General features: G+C 45.6%; 2 protein-coding genes across 5 annotated transcripts in view; one reads left to right on the forward strand and one right to left on the reverse strand.

Moving 5' to 3' along the window:
- WNT5B (Wnt family member 5B) overlaps positions 1-26,704 on the forward strand; it is a 121,076-nt gene that overhangs the window by 15,830 nt on the left and 78,542 nt on the right. The window lies entirely within an intron of this gene.
- The window catches only part of FBXL14 (F-box and leucine rich repeat protein 14), a 39,492-nt gene continuing 30,873 nt past the window's right edge, over positions 18,086-26,704 (reverse strand). For all 3 annotated transcript variants that reach the window (XM_054527853.2, XM_024256618.3, XM_054527852.2), the window contains exon 2: positions 18,086-26,055. In XM_054527853.2, the coding sequence (XP_054383828.1) occupies positions 25,993-26,055 (63 nt within the window). In that variant the 3' untranslated portion in view covers positions 18,086-25,992. The remainder of the gene's footprint in view (positions 26,056-26,704) is intronic.

Consider the following 26,704-nt stretch of genomic DNA (forward strand, 5'->3'; position numbering starts at 1 on the left):
AGCCCAGATGACAGAGTGAGACCTTGTCTCAAAAACAAAAACAAAACCCCAAAGCCTCTGGTTTTTAATAAGTCAACTATCTTCTTTTAAATCATCATTCTCCGTTCACAATGTGTCGTCCCTCTCCACTTCTGCTTTCAAGATTTTATTTTATTTTATTTTATTTATTTTTGAGATGGAGTCTCTCTCTGTCGCCCAGGCTGGAGTGCAGTGGCGCGATCTCGGCTCACTGCAAGCTCCGCCTGCCAGGTTCATGCCATTCTCCTGCCTCAGCCTCCCGAGTAGCTGGGACTACAGGCACCCGCCACCACGCCTGGCTAATTTTTTTGTATTTTTAGTAGAGACGGGGTTTCACCGTGTTTGCCAGGATGGTCTCGATCTTCTGACCTCGTGATCCTCCTGCCTCGGCCTCCCAAAGTGCTGGGATTACAGGCGTGAGCCACCATGCCTGGCCTCAAGATTTTATATTTATTTTTCAGCAGTTTGACTATGATGTGTGTGGCATGGGTTTTGTGTGTGTGTGTGTGTGTGTGTATACTTCTTGAGGTTTGGCGAGCTTCTTAGATCTATAAGTTAGTGGTTTTCATTAAATTTGGTAAAATTTTTGCCATTATTTATTCAAAAATTTTTTCTAACTCATTCCCATTCTCTCATCCTGATGCTTCAATTCTACTTATATTAGACTGTCACTCAGGTTCCCAAAATTTTGTTAATTTTTCTTTAATACATTTTTCCTTCTGTTATTCAGATTCAATTTCAATTTCTGTTGGTATCTCAAGGTTCACTGACACTTTCTTCTATCATCTCCAATTTCCTGTTAAGATAATCCAGTGAATTTTTCATTTTAGTTGTCGTGCTCTTTAGTTCTTGAATTTTCATTTGGTTCTTTTATAGTTTCCACTTCTCTGCTGAAATTCCCTGTTTATTCCTATAATAAGACCATATTTTTATAAAATTCTTTGAATATATTTTCCTTTCCCTATTTAAATATATTTCTGATAGCTGCCTTAAGTCTTTGTCAGCTAAGTTCAACAACTAGGCCATGTCAAGTCATGTATCTTTTGACTATTTTTTCTCAACATTTTCCTGTTTATTTATTTATTGATCTAGGGAATTTTTTTTTTTTTTTTTTTGGACAAGGTCTTGCTCTGTCACCCAAGCCAGAGAGCACTGGTGCAATCATAGCTCACTGCAACCTCAAACTCCCAGGCTCAAGTGATCCTCCCACCTCAACCTCCCAAGTAGCTGGGACTTCAGGCATGCACCACCATGCCTGGCTAATTTTTTTTTTTTAATAGAGACAAGGTTGCCCAGGCTTGTCTCAAACCCCTGAGCTCAAGAGATCCTATCACCTTGGCCTCCCAAAGTGCTGGAATTGTAGGTGTGAGCCACCACACCCTGCTGGTCTAGTGATTTTTGATTAAATATTATACAATCTGTTATATTTTTTAAACTCTGGGTTTTATTATTATTCTTTGAAGTGTGTTGATTCTCGTTTTGGCAGACAGTTCAACTACGGGCTGATCACTTCATGCCAGTGTAGGCTTGGTGGGACACTTTGTTCGTGTGGCTGTGTAGAAAGCACAAATTTTAGGCCGGGCGCGGTGGCTCAAGCCTGTAATCCCAGCACTTTGGGAGGCTGAGGCGGGAGGATCATGAGCTCAGGAGATCGAGACCATCCTGGCTAACATGGTGAAACCCCGTCTCTACTAAAAATACAAAAAAATTAGCTGGGCGCGGTGGCAGGCGCCTGTAGTCCCAGTATTCGGGAGGCTGAGGCAGGAGAATGGCGTGAACCTGGGAGGCAGAGCTTGCAGTGAGCCAAGATCACGCCACTGCACTCCAGCCTGGGTGACAGAGCGAGACTCCGTCTCAAAAAAAAAAAACAAAAACAAAAAACCAAACAAAAACTTTAACTTGATGGGACTCAACATCTAACTCTACCTTTCCTGTAGATCTTGTTAGGGCTTGGTTTTAGAGTTTATTCGATTGGGTCTAGATGACGTCTTGCTCTAGGCCATGGTCCTTACTGTTATGCTTACTATGTCTCAGCTGGATTCCAGGGGTGTTAACTGCTACTTACTTTTAAAAATATGTAACAGTTTTATTGAGCTATACTTCACATACCATAGAATTTACCCATTTAAAGTGTGCAAGTGGATGGTTTTTAGTATATTACAAAGTTGTGTAGCCATCAACATAATCAATTTTAGAACATTTTCATCCTCCCCAAAAGAAACTCATACCCATTAACAGTCACTCCCCATTTCTCTCCAACTCCCTCACTGCAATCTACTTTCCATCTCTATGGATTTGCCTGTTCTGGACATTTCATAAAGGTTGAACCATATAATATGTGGTCTTTGTGACTTGCTTCTTTCACTTAATATAATGTTTACAAGGCTCATCCATGTCGTATCATAGCATGTATTAGTACTTCATTTCTTTTTGTGGCCAAATAATATTTATTGAATAGAGATTTTACCTTTTATTATCTTTTTTGAGATGGAGTCTCCCTTTGCTGCCCAGGCTGGAGTACAGTGGTACAATTACTGCAACCTCCGCCTCCCAGGATCAAGGGATTCTCCTGCCTCAGCCTCTTGAGTAGCTGGGACTACAGGAGCCCATCACCACACCCAGCTAATTCTTGTATTTTTAGTAGAGACGGGGTTTCACCATGTTGGCCAGGCTGGTCTCGAACTCCTGACCTCAGGTGATCCGCCTGCCTCGGCCTCCCAAAGTGCTGGGATTACAGGCATGAGCCACCGCGCCCGGCCTTTATCCTTTTATCAGTTGACAGACATTAAGGTTGTTTCTACTTTTTGGCTATCATGAATAATGTTGCTATCAACATTTGTGTATATGTTTTTATGTGGAAGTGGAAATATGTTTTCATTTATTTTCGGCAAATAGGAATGGAATTGTTGGGTCATATGCTAACTCTATGTTTAATGTTTTGAGGAAATAGCCAACTGTTTTTCTAAGTGGCTGTACCATTTTACAATTCCACACAAGCAGTGTACGAGGGTTTCAATTTCTTCACATCCTTGGCAACACTTGTTATTATCTGTTTTATTGTAGCCTCCCTAAAGGGTATTGCTGTGCACTGAATTGTGTTCCCTCTACATTCATATGCTGAAACTCTAACCCTCATGTGATAGTATCTGGAGATGGAGCCTTTGAGAGGTAATTAGGGTCAGATGAGGTCATGAAGGTGGGGCCCCCATGATGGGATTAGTGCCCTGTGAGGACACCATGAGAAGCCAGGAAGAGGGCCCTTACCAGAAGCTGATCATTCTGGCACCATGATCAATGGTCAATCTGGCCAATCTCTAGAACTGTAGGTAAACATTTTGTTATGGCAGCCTAAGCAGATAGGAAATGTATTTCATTAGGGTCTTCATTTGCATTTCCCTGATGGCTAATAAGGTTGAACATCTTTTCATGTGCTTATTGGCCATTTGAATATCTTCTTTGGAGAAATAACTATTCAGATCCTTTGCCCACTTAAAAAATTAGGTTTTATTCTTGAGTCGTAAGGGTTCTTAGTATATTGTAGCTTATCAGATACACGATTCACAAATAGTTGTTCCCATTTTGTGGGTTACTTACTTTTGGGTACCTTGCTTGCTCCACTGAAGACGAAAGTTTGCAACATGTTAGGTAGCTAGTACAGATCTCTGAGGCAGCCTGCATTAGTTATTGGTGGAGGAAGTAACCTGAATATCTTTAGACAATCTCGTCAAGCCGTGATAAATTGACAAAATGTAAATCTTCATATATGTGGCATATTTAATATTGTTTCCTTATATAATAAGTAGAAAATACAGGCTGGGCACAGTGGCTCATGTCTGTAATCCCAGCACTTTGGGAGGCTGAGGTGGGCAGATCACGAGGTCAGGAGATCAAGACCGTCCTGGCTATGGTGAAACCCCGTCTCTACTAAAAATACAAAAAATTAGCCGGGCGCGGTGGCGGGCGCCTGTAGTCCCAGCTACTTGGGAGGCTGAGGCAGGAGAATGGCGTGAACCCGGGAGGTGGAGCTTGCAGTGAGCTGAGATTTCACCACTGCACTCCAGCCTGGGTGACAAAGCGAAACTCCGTCTCAAAAAAAAAAGGTAGAAAATACTATAAATCATCACTAACTGATATCACTGGGGTTTCAGGAGCTCACAAACCTGAGGACTTTCCTTTGGGACAGATGACTTGTGTATCAAAGCCCCGTCTGACAACTGGCTTGTTGAATCTGAGCACTGACTAAGTGAGACACCTACTGGTTAGACCTCAGGGATTTTAGGGATATGCAAATTCCATGGTAATTTGAGTTTATGCCCATAGTATCTTTTCACAATTTTAGAAGTTTAGGGGGAAGTGAAAGTCCTCCAAAAATAAAAGCAAACTTTTCAGAATGGAGGGAAATATTTATCATTATATGTTGTGACATCTTTTCCCAAAATACTACGTGTGTGTCTTTTAAGGAAATGTGATTAGCAAGACCCCATCTCCACAAGAAAGTTAAAAAAGAAAATTAACCGGGTGCAGTGGCTCACACATGTAATTCCAGCACTTTCAGAGGCTGAGGCAAGAGTATTGCTTGAAGCCAGGAGGTCGAGGCTGCAGGGAGCTATGATTGTGCCACTGCACTCCAGCCTAGGCGACAGAGCAAGACCATCTTATAAATAAATAGAGAAGAATGGAAATTAATTTAGTTATGTATTTCATGATACCTCATAAAATAATTGGAGCTAATCAGGAATAATATAAACTTCTAATTGAACATTACTATCTTGTTAAACACCCTGAAACGCATTTCTAGGAGTCACATTTCAACGGCACGCCTGTTGGTGGTGAGTGAGGGCTCCGTCTCCATGCATGGCTGCCCTTTTTTTTTTTTTTTTTGAGATGGATTCTCGCCCTGTCACCCAGGCTGGAGTGCAGTGGCGCAGTCTTGGCTCACTGCAACCTCTGCCTCCCAGGTTCAAGGAATTCTCCTGCCTCAGCCTCCCATGTAGCTGGGACTACAGGTGCCCGCCACCACCCCCGGCTAATTTTTTGTATTTTTAGTAGAGACGGGGTTTCATCTTGTTAGCCAGGATGGTCTCGATCTCCTGACCTCGTGATCCACCTGACTCGGCCTCCCAAAGTGCTGGGATTATAGGCGTGAGCCACTGCACTTGGCCCTGGCTGCCCTATCAGTCAGCTAGCAACCTTGGAGTCTATGGGAAGAATTTTGCAAGAGCAGGTAATAAGATGATAATGCTTTGTGTGCGTGCATGACTCGAGCAAATCGCTTTCTCCTGCCATTTGCCCGCTGGTGTGGTTTGAGCTTGCATTTAAGATGAGGTAGACAGGTCCTGACTTGAGGAGATGTGGATTTGAGATCCAGTGGTCTGACCTGAGGCTCACACTTGGCTTTTGTGAGTAGCAGTTTCTTTGGGGGCTAATGTGTGCTCTGCCATCTCACTGAGGTGCTGTGAGGATCAAATGAAGGGATACACGTGAGAGTGCCTTGAACGCTGCACCCATTCCTACAAACCTGAAGCATCATGGACATGCTGCTAGGTTTCTTTTCCACCGGGTCGCCCGCCCTGACTGCCCCTACTGGGACGGGCGGCTGGAGAAGCGGGAGGCCTGAGAGAAGGACAAGGGAGTGTCCCACTTTGGGACGTTCGCAAGGTCTCCAAACTGATGGGCTGTGTGGCCCCCAGGTTGTTTCTGTCCAGTCCTGTTTACTGAGCATTCTGCCTCACGTGTAACTTCCACTGGATGGCTTCTGTGGTCTCAGGAGGTCTATGAATCCTGTGTTCTTAACTTGCTGTCATTCCAGAACTGCAGGGGCTTGTCAGTGTTTCGGCATGGTAGATCCATTTAATCCTCACGGAGTTTCTCCTTGGCTGTGTCCCTGGGGACAGACTTTCTGTCAGCCACCCCATATTAAACATACATACAGACCTCAGGTTCAGGATGTAGGAGGGTACGTGAGGTGAAGTGAATTAAACGAATTCCTGTGGAGAGCTGTTTGCCCTCCAACGTACTCTGCACTTTCTTCAGAGGCGATCTTTCTTCAGAGGAGAAATAAAAGCCCTTTTTAGGACAGACAACTGGGCAATGTGGCTCACACCCATGCCACAGCTTAGTGTGTAAGATTGAGCTTGTATTGTGTTTGGTTGTTACAGCAGAAGTCAAATCGGTCTCCTGAAATGCAGCTGGTGCCACTCAGCAATGCATCGCCTTGTCAGGGTCCTGCGGCAACGGTGCTTACGTGATTATAGTTGTGATGGAAGCTTTTGTTTCCACAAACCAGTAAATTCTCCAGTCTCCCTCACAGAGACCCTGAACACTGCTGTGGAGAGGAGACTCGGGTGTCCGACACTGGATCTGAGCCTCTGCCGTCCGCCCTCTGTCCTCTGGTGCACGTTGCTTTAAGCATCCATGTGGTTAACTCCTTGGCAGTCACACCGATGAGGTTTTACCGTGAGGGTGTTCATGCGTGGGGGGCTGAAGACTCATGTCCTTCTGTTCATGTTGGTGCTGCAGAGCTGGCTGGGGCAGCACGGGTGGGGATGTGAGGAGGCCGCACAGTCCAGGAGTGGCTCATGAGTTTAAGGCTTCCTGGGTGTGGTTGCTGCTAGCAATGAGGGGCCACCACTTGGGTGACTGTTAGCCACCTCTATCCAGGGTAGCACAATCATTCTTCTTTCCACTTCCTTTTACCTTTTTCTCACTATCCTCTTCAATGTGGCAGGCACAAAGTTAGCTACTAAAAATGCAAAAGGTGCCATAAGAAGAAGGGTGCTTTTGGTAGAGAGGATTTAATCCAAGAAAGATTTTCTTACTCTTTATTTTGTGGCAAGATTCTAAAACATGACTGAGGCACAGTCTTTGCCTTTCAGGAGTTTATATTCTAAGAGGAAAGTTTAAAATTACACACAGTGCTATATTACAAGGCAGAACAATTTTGGAGCTCCAAGACCCTGGGAAAGTTACTGAACTTCTCTGAGTTTCAACTTCCTCATCCTTAAAGGGGCTATGAAAATTCACCTCAGAGCATTATCATGAAGTTGCGTAAGAGTGGAATAAGAATGTTTTTCTTTCAACTGATGTGTATCGTCTTTTCAGATGGCCACTATGTTATTGGGACATAAGTACTTATTAGGTTGTTTGTATTTCACTGCTCTTAATAAATGAGACTACTAGGTATTTCTTTTGGCCTCGAGACTGTGTAAAAGTTACTACAGTGCTAAAGACAACATGAACCGAGTTCATTGACTCTAAGATGCCTTTAGTCTGGACTTTACTTTTATTTTCTATATCACAAAGAAAGAAAAACAGTGCCAATTCCGTATAAAATAATGCCTTAAGAGAGTACTTTCAAACAGGTGAGTTAGTCGTGCCAGCCTCTGCTGCTCTGCACTTTCTTTCCTCTGTTCTGGGGGACTTGTCCATTTCTCTTGCCTCCAGACATATTGTTTGGCCTGTGATATGGTTTGGCTCTGCGTCCCCACCCATATCTCACACTGAATTGTAATTCCCAATGTTGGAGGTAGGACCTGGTGAGAGGTGATTAGATCAATAGGGGTGGTTTCTAATGGTTTAGCACCAACCCCCTAGTGCGGTCTCGTGATGGAGTTCTCACAAGATCTGATTGTTTGAAAGTGCGTGGCACCTCTCCACCCGCTCTCCTGCTTGCCATGTGAAGATGTGCTTGCTTCCCCTTTGCCTTCTGCCATGATTGTAAGTTTCCTGAGGACTTCCCAGAAGCATAAGCCTGTACAGCCTGCAGAACTGTGAGCCAGTTAAACCTCTTTTCTTTATAAGCCACCGGGCACAGTGGCTCACGCCTGTAATCTCAGCACTTTAAGAGACCGAGGTGGGCAGATCCTGAGGTCAGGAGATTGAGACCATCCTGGCTGACATGGTGAAATCCCATCTCTACTAAAAATACAAAAAATTAGCCAGGCATGATGTGGGTGCCTGTAGTCCCAGCTACTCGGGAGGCTGAGGCAGGAGAATGGCATGAACCCGGGAGGCAGAGCTTGCAGTGAGCCGAGATCATGCCACTGCACTCCAGCTTGGGCGACAGAGTGAGACTTCATCTCAAAAAATAATAATAAAAATTTAAAAATAAATAATTAAATAAATTACCCAGTCTTAGGTATATCTTTATACCAGTGTGAGAACAGACTAATACAGAAAATTGGTACCAGGAATGGGGTGTTGCTATAAAGATACCTGAAAATGTGGAAGCAACTTTGGAACTAGGTAACGGGGTAATGGGTAGAGGCTGGAATAGTTTGGAGGGCTCAGAAGAAGATAGGAAGATGAGGGAAGGTTTGGAACTTCCTGGAGACTTGTTGAATGGTTGTGACCAAAATGCTGATAGTGATACGGACAATGAAGTCCAGGCTGAGGTGGTCTCAGATGGAGATTAGGAATTCATTGGGCACTGGAGTAAAGGTCACTCTTGCTATGCTTTAGCAAAGAGACTGGCAGCATTGTGGCCCTTCTCTGGGGATCTGCGGAACTTTGAACTTGAGAGAGATGATTTAGGGTATCTGGCAGAAGAAATTTCTAAGCAGCGAAGCATTCAAGATGTGACCTGGCTTCTAACAGCATATGCTCTTATTCATGAGCAAAGACATTATCTGAAACTGGAGCTTATATTTAAAAGGGAAGCAGGCCAGGCACAGTGGTTCATGCCTGTAATCCCAGCACTTTGGTAGGCTGAGGTGGGTGGATCACTTGAGGTCAGGAGTTTGAGACCAGCTGGCCAATATGGTGAAACCCTGTTTCTACCAAAAATATAAAAAGTTAGCCAGGCCTGGTGGTGCATGACTATAATTCCAGCTACTTGGGAGGCTGAGGCACAATAATTGCTTGAACCCAGGAGGCAGAGGTTCCAGTGAGCCAAGATCACACCACTGCACTCCAGCCTGGGTGACAGAGTGAGACTCTGTCTCAAAAAAAAAAAAAAAAAGGAAAGCATAGCATAAAAGTTTGGAAAATTTGCAGCCTGACCATGTGGTAAAAAAGAAAAACGGATTTTCTGGGGAAGAATTCAAGGTGGCAGAAATTTGCATAAGTAAAGAGGAGCCAAATGTTAATAGTCAAGACAATGGGGAAAATGGCTCTAGGGCATTTCAGAGTCCTTTGTGGCAGCGCCTCCCATCACAGACCTGTAGGCCTAGGAGGAAAAAAATGGCTTCACGGACCAGACCCAGGGCCTTGCTGCTCTGTGCAGCCTGAGGACATGGCACCCTGCATTGTGGCTGCCACAGCTCCAGCTCCAGCTGTGGCTCAGAGGGCCCCAGATGTGTCTCAGGCTTCTGCTCCAGAGGGTGCAAGCTGCAAGCCTTGGCAGCTTCTATGTGGTGTTAAGCCTGCACGTATGGAAAGGGCAAGAGTTGAGGCTTGGAAGTCTCAGCTTAGATTTCAGAGGATGTATGGAAACACCTGGATGTCCAGGCAGAAGTCTGCTGCAGGGGCAGTGCCCTCATGGAGAACCTCTACTGAGGCAGTATGGTGGGGAAATGTGGGGTTGGAGACCCCACACAGAGTCCCCACTGGGTACTGCCTAGTAGAGCTCTGAGGAGAGGCCCATCATCCTCCAGACTCCAGAATGGTAGATCCATTGACAGCTTGTACTGTGTGCCTGGAAAAGCTGCAGGCACTCAACACCAGCCCATAAAAGCAGCCATGGGGGCTGTACCCTGCAGAGTTACGGGGTAGAGCTGCCAAAGGCCTTGGGAGCCCACTGCTTGCATCAGTATGGCCTGGATGTGAGACATGGAGTCAAAGGAGATTATTTTGGAGCTTTGAGATTTAATGACTGACCTACTGGGTTTCAGACTTCTGTGGGGCCTATAGCCCCTTGGTTTTGGCCAATTTCTCCCTTTTGGAATGGAAGCATTTACCCAATCCCTGTGCCCCCATTGTATCTTGGAAATAACTAACTTGCTTTTGATTTTGCAGGCTCATAGGTGAAAGGGACTTGCCTTGTCTTAGTTGAGACTATGGACTTGGACTTTTGAATTAATGCTGGAATGAGTAAAGACTTTGGGGGACTGTTAGGAAGGCATGATTGTGTTTTAGAATGTGAAAATGATGTGAGATTTGGGAGGGGCCAGGGACAGAATGATATGGTTTGGCTCTATGTCCCTACCAAAATCTCACAGTGAATAGTAATTCCCAATGTTGGAGGTGGTTCCTGGTGTGAGATGATTGGATCAATGAGGGTGGTTTCTCATGGTTTAGCACCATCCCCTTAGTGCTGTCTTGTGATAGAGTTCTCTTGAGATCTGGTTATTTGAAAGTGTGTAGCACCTTCCTCTTCCCCCACTCTCCTGCTTGCCATGTGAAGACGAGCATTCTTCCTCTTCACCTTCCCCCATGATTGTAGGTTTCCTGAGGCCTTCCCAGAAGCAGAAGCCTGGGTAGCCCGCAGAACCATGAGCCACAGCTTGTGATAAGCAGATCTTAATGAGAGGTAACAAGGCTTCTCTACCTGTGGGTATCCTCCTTTCTTATGTCTCAAGAAGCTTTTTGTTGCTGATTTGAAGTGAAATAATGAAATTTTGGTCGCTTCTTCAATCAAAACATTTGATTCACTAATGTAAAACGTAGATTCATGCCTTTCTGTGTACAGTTGAAACTGTGTTTCAATGCTGAATCGTGCTGTCATCTTTTTGGTGACACGACAATGACTCAGCGTGTATATACCACCAAAGCACATTACTCAGTTGGAGTGACAAGAACAGGACAACTAGGACCAAGTTCTGCCATTTGGAGACAGTAACAACTGTGTCATGACTATGGTTTGGCTGCCAGCATTGAGATTCCTATTTGGATTTTGGAGTCATTAGCTGGGATGAGATGTGTGCTTGTGTCATCTTGAATGCCCACTTTAGCTGACTGGTGGTGGCCTCCCAGGACCGTACACTTCGTTCGAGAGGATTGTGAGACCATCCACAAGAAAGAACTCCATTGCCCCATCACTCATGTCCTCCAGTTGGTCTCCAGGTGAGGAAGAGGTGGGGCATGTGTGTGAGGATGAGGATTTGCCCTCCCAGCCTTAGAGAACATTCAGAAGGCCACTGTCATTGGGGTCAGGGCGGTGCAGTGAGATGGCAGAGTGTCACGGATGTAAAAGATTATTGCAGAGGAAGATGTCAGACTTGTCACCGAATTAGACGTGGGAGGTGGCTGTGGCTTTGAGTCTGGCTGACTGGCAGCACATAGCTGTAGCAGTTGTGTAAATAACTAAGTTAGGGGCTGGATGGAGGGGAGGGTGGATGGAGCCACTTTTGGACCTGCTGACTTTGAGGTGGCTAGTCTATCCAAGCAGTTATAAATGTGGCACTGGAACTTCTTTCAAGAAGTTTGACAAAGAATAGAAATTGGGCAGTAATTGGAGGGAGCAGCAGTGTCAAAGGAAACATGGAGGCAGGTTGGCAAGGGCCTAAGATGTGCGAGAGAGGAGGGTGATTCATGGGGCAAGATCCCAGCAGCTGCGAGAGGGGAAGGGATTGAGAGTGAGGTGACGGAGTTAGCCTGAAATTACTCATGCTATGTGGGTAGATGACAGGTAGCCAGCCCCTTGCTCTTCATGTAGGCTGAGGTGCTCATTAGCCCTTCCATTCTCCGTCCTTTTCACCCCCCAGTTGTCTGGTCCCTCTCTCCTTGCATCTGAGTGTGCTTTCCTGCCAGGCCGTCCTGGCTTGCACACCATGCTCCGCCATGGTTCCTTCTCTCCATTCCAGTGTCCCCCAAGGGAACAGGTTTCCTCTGCCATGAAGTAGAGGCCATTCTCCTTATGGCCTCCTGATCCCTATCTCAGCCTTTCTCGGTGCCCAAAGAATTTCTGTGAAGCTGTCTCATGCTTTCCAAACTTTCCTAACTTAACTAGAACCTTTTCTTCTTCCAATCAGAATCTTTCAACCAGTCTGCCTTCCTCTCAGGCCTTTTCTTTCTCCTGCTTTCTGTGTTCTTCTCCCACTCGTGGCCCTCCAGCCCCCTGTGGACCCTTCGTCATCATCACATCCCTTCGTAAAGTCATGCCCATTTCCAGTTTTGAGGACTTCTCGGAATAAATGTTAGTATATCTAAAACTCAATTATGTTTTGGTTACTCACGTTCCAGCCCAGTGACTTATACTCAAGCCATAAAGCAGTGGATTTTAATGGCTGAAAGGTCAACTGGAAATCATCTAATCCAGCGCTTCCCAACATCTGTTCTTCCTGAGAGGTTAATAGGCACTTGGAGGAAAAAAAGGCTGTGTGATCAAGTAAGTTTGAGAAGTGCTGGTTTCCACCAAATTAAACACATTTTTTTAAAACCACAGAGCTTTAATGTGTTCATATTCCGTGTGACTCCCTCAGGAGCAGGAGGGAGTATATCCCATGCTTATTTGACTGTGGAATCCTTCGTCAGAGCGCGCCATCGATCTATCCTCTGCCATGTTTAGTGGACGAGCACACTCGTACACCCTGAGCGTCTGACGTCAGTCACTGAGGTTGCTCATCTTAGATAGGCTCTGGGGACTGTTTTGTGGCTCCAACAGGAGCCATTGTGACAGTGCCAGTTGCTGTGATGTTTGTGAATCTTTAACCATGCGTTTAGCAAAAGTTTTGGCTCTGCTGTGAATTGGTGCCAAGGGAAAACTGCTCTGAACTTTCCCAAATGAAAAATAAGAATTAGACAGGCAATCCGGTGAGACCATAGCCAGTGACACGCCTTTTACTAGGGAGCACTGAGCAGTGCACTGTGGCCCCAGGAGGAAGCCGGACTGTCACTCCTCAGCCCGGAGTTCCAAGCCCTGCCAGTTCAATTCCGTTTCCCACATCTCTCCTGGATGAGCCTGGCGTCACGGCCGGTCAGAGCCGCCTGCTGTTTTCCTGAGCATGGTCCGAAGAGCCACACTTGTGGTCCTCGTGATGCCTTGCTGCTGTTGGCAGTGCCCTTTTGCAGCTACAAGCCTGGGGGACGACGACATTTACTCAAGATTCACCCCTCCCAACCTCTCCAAGCAGGCTGCTTTCTCCTCAGAGCTCCCAAAGACATCTCTACACAAAAATTCTGATATAAAACCTAGTGCGTTCCTTTAACTATTTGGTTTTAGTTTGTCTTCCTCAGCGGACCCCCATCTTTGAGGGCAGAAACCCCCTTCCATACACCACTGTGCCCGTGGCCCTGCCCTCATGAAGGGCTCCGCCCGGAGCAGGTGTGGGCAAATTTTATTCAATGAATGAGTCCTCCCTGGTGAGGCTGACTGGCCAGCAGAGGCTGCAGGAGAGCTACCCGTGTGGGAGATTTGTGGAAGCCTTTCAGAGACAAATGGCATTTGAGAAGGATTTGGAGGAAACCCCTGAACTGGCAAGCGAGAGAGGGAGAAACCCTTCCAGGTGAAGGTCGAGTGGAAAGGTAGATAGAGGTGCGGCAGGGAATAAAGGAACAAAGATGGTGACAGAGATTCCATCCTGAGCAGAGCAGAGAGGCCAGATGGGGCAGAGGAGCAAAGGAGACCAGCGATCGGGCAGAAGAAAGGGTGGAAGGAAGGGCTTGAAGGAGAAGTGCCGGGAGGTGGACAGGGCCATGCAGCTGCAGGGGTACAGTTCCCATACGACCTCCAGCTGCCCAGTGGTTTTCTGGCAGTCCCTCAGCCAGATGTTTGTATAGTACCCAGGCCAGGTGCTGCCTGACTCTCAAACATTTAAATAACTGAAACCATCTCAGAGGAGGTTGTATTTTTAGCCAGGGGCTGTGGTAGGCAATAGTTCCAGTCGTCCTGGCTACTAGAGTGGCAGGGAGGCTCTGGTGGCTGAGTAGGCGTTGGATTCTCATTCTGACTTGCCTCTGACAGGCTGAGATGCTGGGAAAGCCCCTCGATCCTTCCAGATCACCTGCCTGAGTGGCAGGGGGGCAGGGGTTGCAGTCTGAGTTCGGTCTCTTTCTGAGGGGGCAATGATGGAAGTTTCCCTTATGCGGCAGTGGGAGGGAAGGGGCCGGTTGGGAGGGTCCTTATTTCTGCTTGATGATGGGCATTTGTTCTTAACCCACTGGAACAATTTATCAGCTTCATTGATCCCTAATGGTTCAGGGTAAAACCTGTTACACCAGGTCACAGTCCAAAAAGGACCCATGTCTTTTTTTTTTTTTTTTTTTTGAGATGGAGTCTCTCTCTTGTCACCCAGGCTGGAATGCAGTGGCTCGATCTCAGCTCACTGCAACCTCCGCCTCACTGATTCGAGCGATTCTCCTGCTTCAGCCTCCTGAGTAGCTGGGATTACAGGCACCCACCATCACGCCTGACTAAGTTTTGTATTTTTACTAGATATGGGGTCTCACCATGCTGGCCAGGCTGGTCTTGAACTTCTGACCTCAGGTGATCCAACCGCCTTGGCCTCCCAAAGTGCTGGGATTACAGGCGTGAGCCACCGCACCCGGCCTCATATGTCTTTTGACCCCTAGGGTGCTGCTAGCTATCAAACTGGGCAGTCGAATGTGGGATGCATTCCTTTCAATGCTGCCTCGTATCTGCTCAGTCATTCACTGAGCTGAAGAAGCTTTATGCTCCAACAGGGACTCACGGAAAAAGACCAGTTTTTTCAATTATCAGATAGGTTCACAAACATTATTGTTTTTTAAAAATTTATGGTAAAATGTACTTAAAAAAATTTTCCATTTCAACCATTTTTAAGTGTACAGTTCTGTGACACTGGACACATTCACACTGCTGTGTATCATCACCACATCCATCTACAAAACTTTTCCATCTTCCCCAGCTGAAATTCTGTTCAGAATTAACACTATTGTTTAATTAACATTGAACAATAACTTCCCATCCCTCATGCCTTCCAGCCCCTGACAACCACTTCTGTGTACTTCTACTTTCCTGTGTATGTATGTATGTATTTATTTTTGAGGCAGGGTCTTGCTCTGTTGCCCAAGTTGGAGTGCAGTGGTGTAACCACAGCTCACTGCAGGCTCAAACTTCTGGGCTTAAGCAATCCTCCCACCTCAGCCTCCTATGTAGCTGGGACTACAGGTGTGTGCCACCACACTCTGCTAATTTTTTAGTTTTTATATTTTGTAGAGACAGGGTCTCACCATGTTGACCAGGCTGGTCTCAAACTCCTGGGCTCAAGTGATCCTCCCACCTCAGCCTCCCGAAGTGCTGGATTACATGCGTGAACCACCACATCGGGACCTACTTTCTATCTACGAATTTGTCTGTTCTAAATACCTCTTAGAAGTGGAATTATAAAATATGTCCTTTTGTGTCTGGCTTATTTTGCTTAGCATCCATGTTTCATCCATGGATGAAACTTTTTTTTTTTTTTTTTTTTGAGACGGAGTCTTGCTCTGTCACCCAGGCTGGAGTCCAGTGGCGCAATCTTGGCTCACTGCAAGCTCCGCCTCCCGGGTTCACGCCATTCTCCTGCCTCAGCCTCCCGAGTAGCTGGGACTACAGGCGCCCGCCACCAGGCCTGGATAATTTTTTTGTATTTTTAGTAGAGGCGGGGTTTCACTGTGTTAGCCAGGATGGTCTCGATCTCCTGACCTCGTGATCCGCCCGCCTCGGCCTCCCAAAGTGCTGGGATTAGAGGCGTGAGCCACCGCACCCGGCCCATGGATGAAACTTAGCAATATTTCATACATGTTGTAGCATGCATCAGAATTTCCTTCCTTTTTTAAGGCTGAATAATAGTCCATTGTATGTGTATACAACATTTTGTTTATTTATCCCCCAACAGAATATTACTTTTTTATTTTTTAACTTCAATTTTTATTTGTAGTTGACAAATAACAATTGTAAATTTACAGGGTACAATGTGATGTTTCGATATATGTATACCTTGTGGAATTGATTATATCAAGCTAACACATCTATCACCTCACATACTTATCCTTTTTTGTAGTGAGTGCATTTAAAATCTATTCTTTTAGCAATTTTGAGATATATGATACATTATCATTAACTGTGATTGCCATGCTGGGTAATAGATCTTGAAGAATTATTCCTCCTGTCTAACTGGAACTTTCTACCCTTTGGTCAACATCTCTGCATTCCCCACCCCTCACCCCCAGTATCTGGTAACCACCATTCTACACTCTAATTCTATAAGTTTGACTTTTTAAGATTCCACACATAAGTGATATTTTATGGTATTTATCTCTCTTTCCCGGCTTATTTCACTCAGCATAGTATCCTCCAGGTTCATTCATGTTGTCAGAAATGACAGGATTGCCTCCTTTTTAAAGGCTGTTAGTAATCCATTGTATATATGCCACATTTTCTTTATCCATTCATCCATTGATGGACACTTAGGTTGATTCCATATCTTGGTTATTATGAAAAATGCTGAAATGAACATGGGAATGAAGATATTTATTCAACATACTGATTCCAATGATTTTGGATCTATATCCATAAGTGAGATTGCTAGATCATATGGTAATTCCATTTTTAGGCTTTAAAAAATTTATGAACAACAGAAATTCATTTCTCAGTTCTGGAGGCTGGGAAGTTCAAAAGACAGGCACCAGCAGGTTTGGCCTCTGGTGAGGGCTTGTTCTCCACTTCCAAGATAGTGCCTTCTTGCTGTGTCCTCACATGGCAGAAGGGGTGGAAGAGGGAAGGAGCCAGAGCACTCCTCTCAGCCATTCTTATAAGGGGCTTAATCACTTCCCAAAAGGCCCTACCTCTTAGTACTATCACCTTGGGGGTTAAGTTCCAACATATTAATTTGGGGGGTATAGACACACATTCAGACCCTAGTGTTCCAGCCTTGGCCCCCTTAAACTCATGTCCTTCTTACACACAAAATACATTCATTCTTCATTCTATCTCAGTAGCCTTGAGTTTTTTTTTTTTTTTTGACGAAGTTTCGCTCTTGTTGCCCAGGCTGGAGTGCAATGGTGCAATCTGAGCTCACCTCAAACTCCACCTCCCAGGTTCAATCAATTCTCCCTCCTCAGCCTCCCGAGTAGCTGGGATTACAGGCGTGCGCCACCATGCCTGGCTAATTTTGTATTTTTAGTAGAGATGGGGTTTCTCCATGTTGGTCAGGCTGGTCTCAAACTCCCGACCTCAGGTGATCCGCCCACCTCGGCCTCCCAAAGTGCTGGGATTACAGGCATGAGCCACCTCGCCCGGCCTTTTTCTTTTTTTTGAGACGGAGTTTTGCTCTTGTTGCCCAGGCTGGAGTGCAATGGTGTGATCTCGGCTCACTGCAAACTCCGCCTCCTGGGTTCAAGCGATTCTCCTGGCTCAGCCTCCCAAGTGGGGATTACAGGCATGTGCCACCATGCCCGGCTAATTTTGTATATTTAGTAGAGACGGGATTTCTCCAGGTTGGTCAGGCTGGTTTCGAACTCCCGACCTCAGGTGATCCGCCCGCCTCAGCCTCCCAAAGTGTCGGGATTACAGACGTGAGCCACCACGCCTGACCTGAGCCACTGCACCCAGCCAAGTCTTAACTTCTTCCAGCACCAACTCAAAAGTCCAAAAACTAGGATCTCATCTAAATCAGACACAGATGAGACTCAAAGGTTTGTTTCATCCTGAGGCAAACTGCTCTCCAGCTGTGAACCCATGAAATCAAACAAGTTAATGTGCTTCCAAAATACAATGGTGGGACATGTATAGGATAGATGTTCCCATTCCAAAAGGGAGAAATAAGAAGAAAGGGGTTGCAAGTAAGTCCAAAACCCAACAAGAAAAACAACAAGGCTTGAGATTAATCTTTGCTTGATGCTGATCTTGTGAACGCAGTGAGGCAGATTATTTTTAGTTTTGAGGGAACCTCCATATTATTGATTTCTAAAGTTTCTTTAGTTAAGGTCTTCAACATATTTTTTAAGTACCTGATAATGTCTCTGTCTTCCCCATTAAACTGTAAGCTCCTTGATGAGTTTATTCACCTTTGTGCTTCTAGCTCAGTGCCAGGTGGTCACTAATGTGTTAAATGAATAAATGGCTGGTGCTCTGATTTGAATATTTGCCCCAGAATCAGAACCCAGCTCTTCACTGGAACCTGATCTTCTGCCTAAAACCAAGTCATGAATTTTTACTTTTCTGTCCCCCCTCTTTTTTTTCTTTTTTTTTTTTTTTGAGACAGAGTCTTGCTCTGTCGCCCAGGCTGGAGTGCAGTGGCACGAACTTGGCTCACTGCAAGCTCCGCCTCCCAGGTTCACGCCATTCTCCTGCCTCAGCCTCCCGAGTAGCTGGGACTATAGGCGCCCGCCACCACGCCTGGCTAATTTTTTGTATTTTTAGTAGAGACGGGGTTTCACCGTGTTAGCCAGGATGGTCTCGATCTCCTGACCTCGTGATCCGCCCGCCTCGGCCTCCCAAAGTGCTGGGATTACAGGCGTGAGCCACCGCACCCGGCCGAGCCTTTTTATTAGGGACATAATATTCACTCCTAGATTGTTTGCCTGATCCCGCAGTCTTTGAGCTCCGCAGGCTAAGATTGCTATTGAAACACTCAGGATTAAAATACTAACATCTTCATCTTTTCCACCCGAATCTTTCTTGAATTTAAGAAATTCAAAAGCTGCTCTATTGGAAACCATTCAGGAATTGTCATGGGTTTAGGTTAAAAACAAAACAAAACAAAACAAAACAAAACAAAAAACAACACAGCAGTTGTGACATGGAAAGCAGATCACTTGAAATAGGTCTTCCTTTTCTGTTTTCTTGTAGCTGGGTCCTCTGCCCTGAAGCCTCCATTCCTGTCTTCTCTGATGCCGGACTTGTATCTTTCCTCTACTTTTTCTCCGTCCTTTTCTGAGACCCTAAATTACAGTATGTCTGCCTGTAGTGCTCTTTTCTTTTTTCTATATAATGTTTAACTGCATCTAATCTATTATCTCTATATGGATGATTCCCGAAACTTCATCTCTGGCTCCCAAGCTTCACGGCTATGCTCCAGCTGCCTCTGGATTTCTCTCTCTCTGGAGAGGTTCAACATGCCTGAGACTGGGACTGCATTTCCTCCACATCTCAGCATTCTCCCTGGGAACCCATTTTTACTCCTTCTCCCCAGCCTCCCATTCGTTACTCAGCAAGTGTTTATTGAGCTCTTGCTGTGTGCTGGGCACCACTCTAGCTGCTTAATTAGCTGGCTAACCCAACAATTCAAAAATCAGCTGCCAAGCCTACAATATGCAGTCTCTAACAGCTCCCCTTTTGCGTCTGCTATATGTATGGTTTCCTAGAGCTGCAGGAACAAAGTACCACCAAGCTGGGGAGCTTCAAACAACAGAAATTTACTTTCTCACAGTTCTGGAGGCCCAAAGTCCAAGATGAAGGTGTTGCAGGATCGGTTCCTTCTGAGGCTGTGAGGAGAAGCTGCTCCAGGCCTCTCTCCCCGCATCTGGTGATCTGCTGGCCGTCTTTGGCATTCCTAGACTGCAGAACATCACTCAGTCCCCAGCCTTCATGTGGCCTTCTCTCTTTGTCTTCGCACTGTCTTCAAAAAGACAGCGCATGTCTGTCTCTGTGTTCAGATATCCCCTAAGGTCATTTTCAGAGGAACTGGAAGTTAGGACATCAACATATCATTTTGGGGAGACACCGTTGAACCTGTAACACCCAGTTATCTCTCCTTTACTTTCAGATGTCTGTCTTTTCTGGGCACAGTTAGTCCTCTGGGCTGCCTTTGCCCTGCCTTTTTTTTTTCCCCCAAGACGGAGTTTCGCTCTTGTCACCCAGGCTGGAGTACAGTGGGGTGATCTTGGCTCACTGCAACCTCCACCTCCCGGGTTTAAGTGATTCTCCTGCCTCAGCCTCCAGAGTAGCTGGGATTACAGGCGGGCACCACCACACACAGTGGGTTTTTGTATTTTTAGTAGAGACAGGGTTTCACCATGTTGGCCAGGCTGGGCTTGAACTCCTGACCTCGTGATCTGCCTGCCTTGGCCTCCCAAAGTGCTGGGATTAAAGGCATGAGCCACCATGCCCAGCCTGCCCTGCACTTCTTTTAGCACCATTAGCTTCTGTCACTGTCTGGGTGTCTGTAGCCATGCTAGGCCAGCCAGGACTACGTCTTTATCTTTCCACCCTCAGGGCCTGGAATAGTACATATTTCACACTGCCAGGCATTCCTGAATGCCTGGATGGATGGTCATTTAAATGAATGAATGGATGGGCGGATGGACGGACAGATGGATGGATGGATGGAATAACTAAGGGAGTTTGTCTTGATTTACCTTGCCAACCTTAGATCCCATCATTCCCATTCAAGCAGTCTGTCCTCCACCAAATGTTTGGCTTCAGTTCTCCATCCTCTTCCCTTTCTCTCTCCCCTCAAGTTCAGGTTCCAGCCCTCATCCAAGGCCCAGCTCAAGTTCCGCTTCAGTGCTGCTGCCTCCCGAGATGTTTGCCTTTCCCTAACTCTCATAACATTGTACTGGTGCCTTTTCTGTGGCACTCTTTGCTTCGGCTTTGGATTATAGTAATTTATCCCAGAACTCTTTTGTTAAAAGGGATCTGACATATGGACTAAGACCAAAATATCTGTGTTGGATCACTTGGGGACATTTTAAAAATTCCTACAGATCCCTGAGCCCCACACTTAGAGATTCTGATGAGCAAGTCTGGGGTGGGTCCCTGGAATACGTACTTTTAAAAGCTTCCCCAGGCAATTGTGATACTCAGCCAAGTTTGGGAACCATTAATCCAGTCCAACCTCCTCATTTTACTTATGGGGAAACTGAGGTCCAAAATTGTTAAATAATTTTCCCAAGATCACTTAATTAGTGGCAGAGCCATCCAATTATGTGGTTATGGTTGTCCTAGCTTTTTAATCAGATTTAAGCAGTTCAGAAGCAGTGCCTGTACTTTGCTCATCTTTGTGACCTGTGTAAGCCCCACCTGTGCACCTCAGCCAAGACAGGACATTCACAGTAAGTGCCACTATTAGCGACACAATGGGTGGCTACACTGCACGCTCCAAGAAGACAGATGCCAGGTCTGTTCATACTAACTTTTATTTCCAGCACCTCACACAGTGCCTGACATGTAGTAAGGTGCTTAATTAATATTGATCAAATGAACGAAGCATCTGCTATATGCCAGGCACTATAGTAGAAGCTTTACATACATCATCTCATTTCGTTTATTCCAACTACAACCCTGTGAAGAAGGCTTTCATATTCTCATTTTAAAGATGAGGAAACAGGGCCAGGCACGGTCACACCTGTAATCCCAGCACTTTGGGAGGCCGAGGCGGGTGGATCACCTGAGGTCAGGAGTTCGAGACCAGCCTGGCCAACATGGTGAAACCCCGTCTCTCCTAAAAATAGAAAAATAAGCCAGGCGCAGTAGCATGCACCTGTAATTCCAGGTACTCGGGAGGCTGAGGCAGGAGCATTGCTTGAACCTGGTAGGTGCAGGTTGCAGTGAGCCGAGATTACGCCACTGCACTCCAGCCTAGGTGACAGAGTGAGACTCCATCTCAAAAAAATAAAAATAAATAAATAAATAAAAAGATGAGGAAACAGAACCAGAGGCTAGGTCGTCTGCTCTATGTCATGCAGAAAACAATCAGCATAACTGAGCCCTAAAGCCCATTGCCCTTTCTACAGTGCTGCAGGATGTCCATGCTCCACCCTCTGTGCTCTTCAGAAAGCTGGGGGTCACTCCAAAACAATACATGGGGAGAGGTATTCAAAAGCCCCAAATGTTTAGAAGCCTCAGTTTTGTTCTCAGCTGTAACGTAGCCTTGCTACTCCATGAGGTAATATAAAAGGTAGTTCTACTGCAACTTGTATTGTGTATGTTCTAGAACATTCATTCAGTACTTTTACCACTTGCTTGCTTATATGTGTATGACTTGATACTATCAAATGCTTTACAAGTATTTCATTCTCTTTCCCTTGTTTTTTTTTTTTTAATGCTATTAAAATTAAAATTCTCCTCCCTTTGTAGGGCAGCAGTGCCAGGACCAGGGCAAACAGAGTTCAAAGAGTGTCCTGGCATGAACTGTTCTAGTACCCAGTTTCAGATATGAGCTAATGGCTGAGAAACAGGAGTCAGGGATGTGAGCTGGCCCCACACACCTAGTCCCCTGCCCACACCACTTGCGCAGTGAGTGGGTTCTTTTGTACCAGAGGCATCGCGTGCCAGGGACCCAGCCTCTAAAAATGACAGAGCTCTGACTCCACTGTCAGGCATGAGAGGGAGACCGAAGTTGCCACATCCCAGAGACTGAGTTTCAGCTTCACCATCTGAAATGTTTGTTTTTTTCTTTCCAATTTGATGTTTTACTTGGATGCTGGCCTTGAGTTTATACTCCATGTAGACAGTTTCCTCGTTCCTCATGGTCTCGTTTTCATTGCTGTTCTTCCTCAGTCAGTCCTTACTGAAACGCCATTCTCAGTGGTGTGGGAACGAGTATGAGAGACCTCGCTCTAGGTGCTCACATGGAACTTCCAGTCCCACAAGCTGACGCCCCGCCGTGTCCTCCGTGGCTGCCTCCACCCTGCCCCTGCAGCTTTCAAATATGTCTGTCATTTCTTTCAAATTCTCACTTATCTTCCCTTCTTTTTTTAAATTTAAAAAAAGGCTTTTTTAGAGGCAGGGTCTTGCTATGTTGCCAGGCTGGAGTGCAGTGGCACCATCGTGACTCACTGCAGCCTTAAACTCCTGGGCTCAAGCGATCCTCCCTCCTCAGCATCACAAGTAGCTGGGACTACAGGCACGCACCATCATGCCTATTTCATTCGTTTAAATTGCCTTGAACAGAATTACATTAATAAGGGCTCTGATCTCATAAATAACCCAAGATTCCTTGGTGATGAGGCTGGAATCACAGAGCCACCTCCTAGAAAGGCCCATCGAAGCCTTGGGGGAGCCTCAGGACTCCAGGCTTAGGGTGGCTGATGTTTCTTTTCCTCCTTTCTGTGCCAGGGTTAGCAAACTGCATATCACAGCAGATTACCTGGAAGATAACTAAATGAGATACAGGGATAAACTCCTTGGGATCCTGGGATATCAGTGTTGGATTTCATAATATGCAACCACTTTTATGATGAGGGATTTGGAAGCCAACTGCTGTCGGAATTACTGAAGGTGCCAACATGAGGCCAATATATGCAATATAGGCAAAACCTATTTATAGTAAAATCCCAAACACCATCCAGATTCTTTTGCAGTATAATACTAAACTGTTGCTGATTAAATCTTACTGAAGTCTGTAGACCATAAGCTGGGTTTGAATTTTTTTAAAAAATAAATTTTCACTGTAGCAATATGTTTAATGGAATCTGATCTATATTACTTCTGCCAAGAAGGAATTCAAAATTACCAATTGGAGTTAATGTGGTACAAATAACTAGAAACCTCTCATTCTCAGCAAATGGACAGGGCAGGGGGAGCCCTTAATGAAAACACTGTGTCAGTAATTTTTGTGGCTTAAGATCGCCACGTGTAGTTCCATGGGTTCAGAATAGATTCTCAGAGACAGGGTGTTATAATAGAAAAAGCAAAGGATTAAGCATCAGGAACCAGATTTACCCCTAGTCCCGTAACCCTGGGTAATTTACCTGCCTTCTTTGTGTACCCATTTCCTCACCTGTAGGAATGGAGGGATTGCGCAGGGTGCAGTGGCTCGTGCCTGTAACCCCAGCACTACTGGGAGACCAAGGTGGGAAGACTGCTTGAGGCCAGAAGTTCAAGGCTGCAGTGAGTTATGATAGTGCCCCTGCACTCCAGCCTGGGTGACAGGGCAACACCTTGTTTAAAAACATAAAAATAGGCCCGGCACAGTGGCTCACGCCTGTAATCCCAGCACTTTGAGAGGCCAAGGTGGGTGGATCACCTGAGGTCAGGAGTTGGAGACCAGCTTGGCCAACAGGGCGAAACCCTGTCTCTACTAAAAATACAAAAATTAGCCGGACGGGGTGGCGTGTGCCTATAATCCCACCTACTCAGGATGCTGAGGCACGAGAATCACTTGAACCCAGAAGGTGGAGGTTGCAGTGAGCGGGGATCGTGCCACTGCACTCCAGCCTGGGTGACAAGAGCGAAATTCTGTCTCAACAATAAATAAATAAATAAATAATACAAATAAAAACAAAACAAAAAAACAATAAAAATTGAGGAATTGGGCTAGATAAGTGGTTTTTGAGACAGAACTTTGAGACAGTTCTTACTTAGGGGCCAGTGGAGATCTCTTTTCCTACCCAATTTTCAACTACATAAATGTTATTCGTTTTGCTTCAACATATGATTTTAGTGGAAAAATAGAGTTCTACTTCTTTAAAAACATTTTTTTTAAAAAAACCACTGGACTAGCTAATTCCTACTCCTAAACCTTTGTGATTCAATATAAGGTCTACCCACCAAATTGTTTAGACTCCTGGATGATACTCATGTTTTTAGGAAGGGTTCCTACACCCAAAGCCCAGGTCACCCAGTTTCTGCGTGTAGGCAAGTTGCTGCGTTAGGACTCTAACAATCTGGAAGTTGCAATGTACAAGTTCCAGTGTACAATCTGGAAGTTGCATTGGGGCAGCAGGGAGAGAATTCTTATCAGTAAGTGTTTAGCCTCGTTGTACACAGCAGTTACCAGAACAATTAAGAGAGACAAAGTTCTCCAACACCTTGATCATCTCTGGTAGACAGCTTTGGAAGACACACATACCGTCTACTTCTTCGGACTTCCTAAGCTGTGGAATAGGGATTCAGTGTCTGTGGTATGAAACGGGGTCTGAGAATGTTATCCCATCAAACTGACAGGGTAATTTTGAGATGGGGCAACAGGAATTGTAATACTGGGGCAATATTTGCTTGTCATCAGTTTGACATCTTCTTGACGTGTGCTCTTTTTGACCCCAGTGATTCTTCGTTGCTCCCCATGTAAGGTGTCCCATTCCCCCATCCAGACTGACTCACCACCAGGAATTGTCCTGTGTTCTGAAGAGGCTCAGCCAGTTTCATTTGCCTTCTGTTCAGCTTCCCTCCATCTCTTATCCCCAGTCCTCTGTAAATCCTTATTCCTTCATAAAGTATTCACTGATTCATGGAAGTGAAATGATCCAGTTTAGTTTACAAAACCAGGAAATTATTCCTCTGGACCAGAGAGAGAGAGAGAACAAGAAACAACAACAAAAAACCCAACGGAATATATAAAGGGAAGACAGATATATTCTACATTGTTCCCATTAAAATGGAAACCCCGTGGGGAGAGGAAATGCATCTGTGGAATGTAGAGTGGATTTCTTTCACATATGGGCACTCAGTAAACATTATTAATGAATGATAATGATTTGTCAAGTGATTGAAATTGTTTCAGGGCAGGAACAGGGAATGAAATACGGAGACATTCCTCCATCTCATGGGGAAGCTGCTAGGCAGCTCATCCAGATGTATTTTCTTTCGGGAGTTGTGAATTCCTTGTGTGTCCAGCTATCACTATGTAATGATATTTTACGTTCTCAGTAATACGTATCATCATTATGTATATCATCATTTTATATGTATATATATAATACCCCTGTACATAGATATATGTACACATGTGTATATTTATATGTGTATATATAATACCCCTGTACATAGATATATGTACACATGTGTATATTTATATGTGTATACATAATAGCCCTGTACATAGATATATGTACACATGTGTATATTTATATTTATAAAATTAAAGTGTGGAGCTTCTAGTTTCCTGTCGAAGAAGCTTGCAAATTGCAATTCCATCCTAGCAAGTAAAAAGCTGAACAGACTGAAAAAGCAAGTCTCCTTGGATCCATAAGGGAAGCGAGGTCTCAGAGCAAACCATTGTCCCCAGAACTGGAGAAACCGGCAGGAGAATGCAGCTTCACAAGGTACTGGAGCAGAAGCCCTGGGCAGCAGCCTCTGCTGGAGCAGTGACAGGCAGGGAAACCTGAGCTGTCATCGCCAGAGTGCCGGAGGCTCAGAGCGGGCAAGTCTGAAAGTTAAAGATCCACAGGAACCAAGTCGTTGTCCCCTCTCCCTCACCTTCTGGAGCTTCCCCGAGTTCTCACAGTGAATAATGGAGAAAAATCCCCTCGTGCCTCCTGCAGTGGGAAGAAGAAAAAGGACCATTTTGAAAGAGGCTGCAGCACTCTGCTCTTCCTAACGAGGTCGCCTCCCCTAACCCCACTGAGGCTTTATCAGCACCTAACTGACCTGAGGGAAGGGAAACTCCCACGCCAGCCCACTCTAGCCATCTCCCAGCTCACTTAAGGTGGAGGTGGGAGGGAGAACGGAGACACATTTGTGAATGTTCAGCTGAGGGGCGCAGGCTCACCAAAACTCTGAGGCCTGATTGTAGACTATAGAGTAGACCTTCCCACTCACGGCCTCTTTACAGCAGTTGCCTTTACCCAGTCAGAGCCGCTATCAAGAAGAAGATATAAGACATACTAAAAGGCAAATAGGGCCTGGCGCGGTGGCTCACGCCTGTAATCCCAGCACTTTGGGAGGTTGAAGCGGGTGGATCACCTGAGGTCAGGAGTTCGAGACCAGCCTGGCCAATATGGCAAAACCCCATCTCTACTAAAAATACAAAAAAAAAAAAAAAAAAAAAATTAGCTGGGCGTGGTGGCAAGCGCCTGTAATCCCAACTACTTAGGAGGCTGAGGCAAGAGAACCGCTTGAACTAGGAGGCGGAGGTTGCGGTGAGCCAAGATCACGCCACTGCACTGCAGCCTGGGCGACAGAGCG

This window comes from Pongo abelii, chromosome 10 (genome assembly GCF_028885655.2).
Source record: "Pongo abelii isolate AG06213 chromosome 10, NHGRI_mPonAbe1-v2.0_pri, whole genome shotgun sequence".
Classification (NCBI taxonomy): Eukaryota; Metazoa; Chordata; class Mammalia; order Primates; family Hominidae; genus Pongo; species Pongo abelii.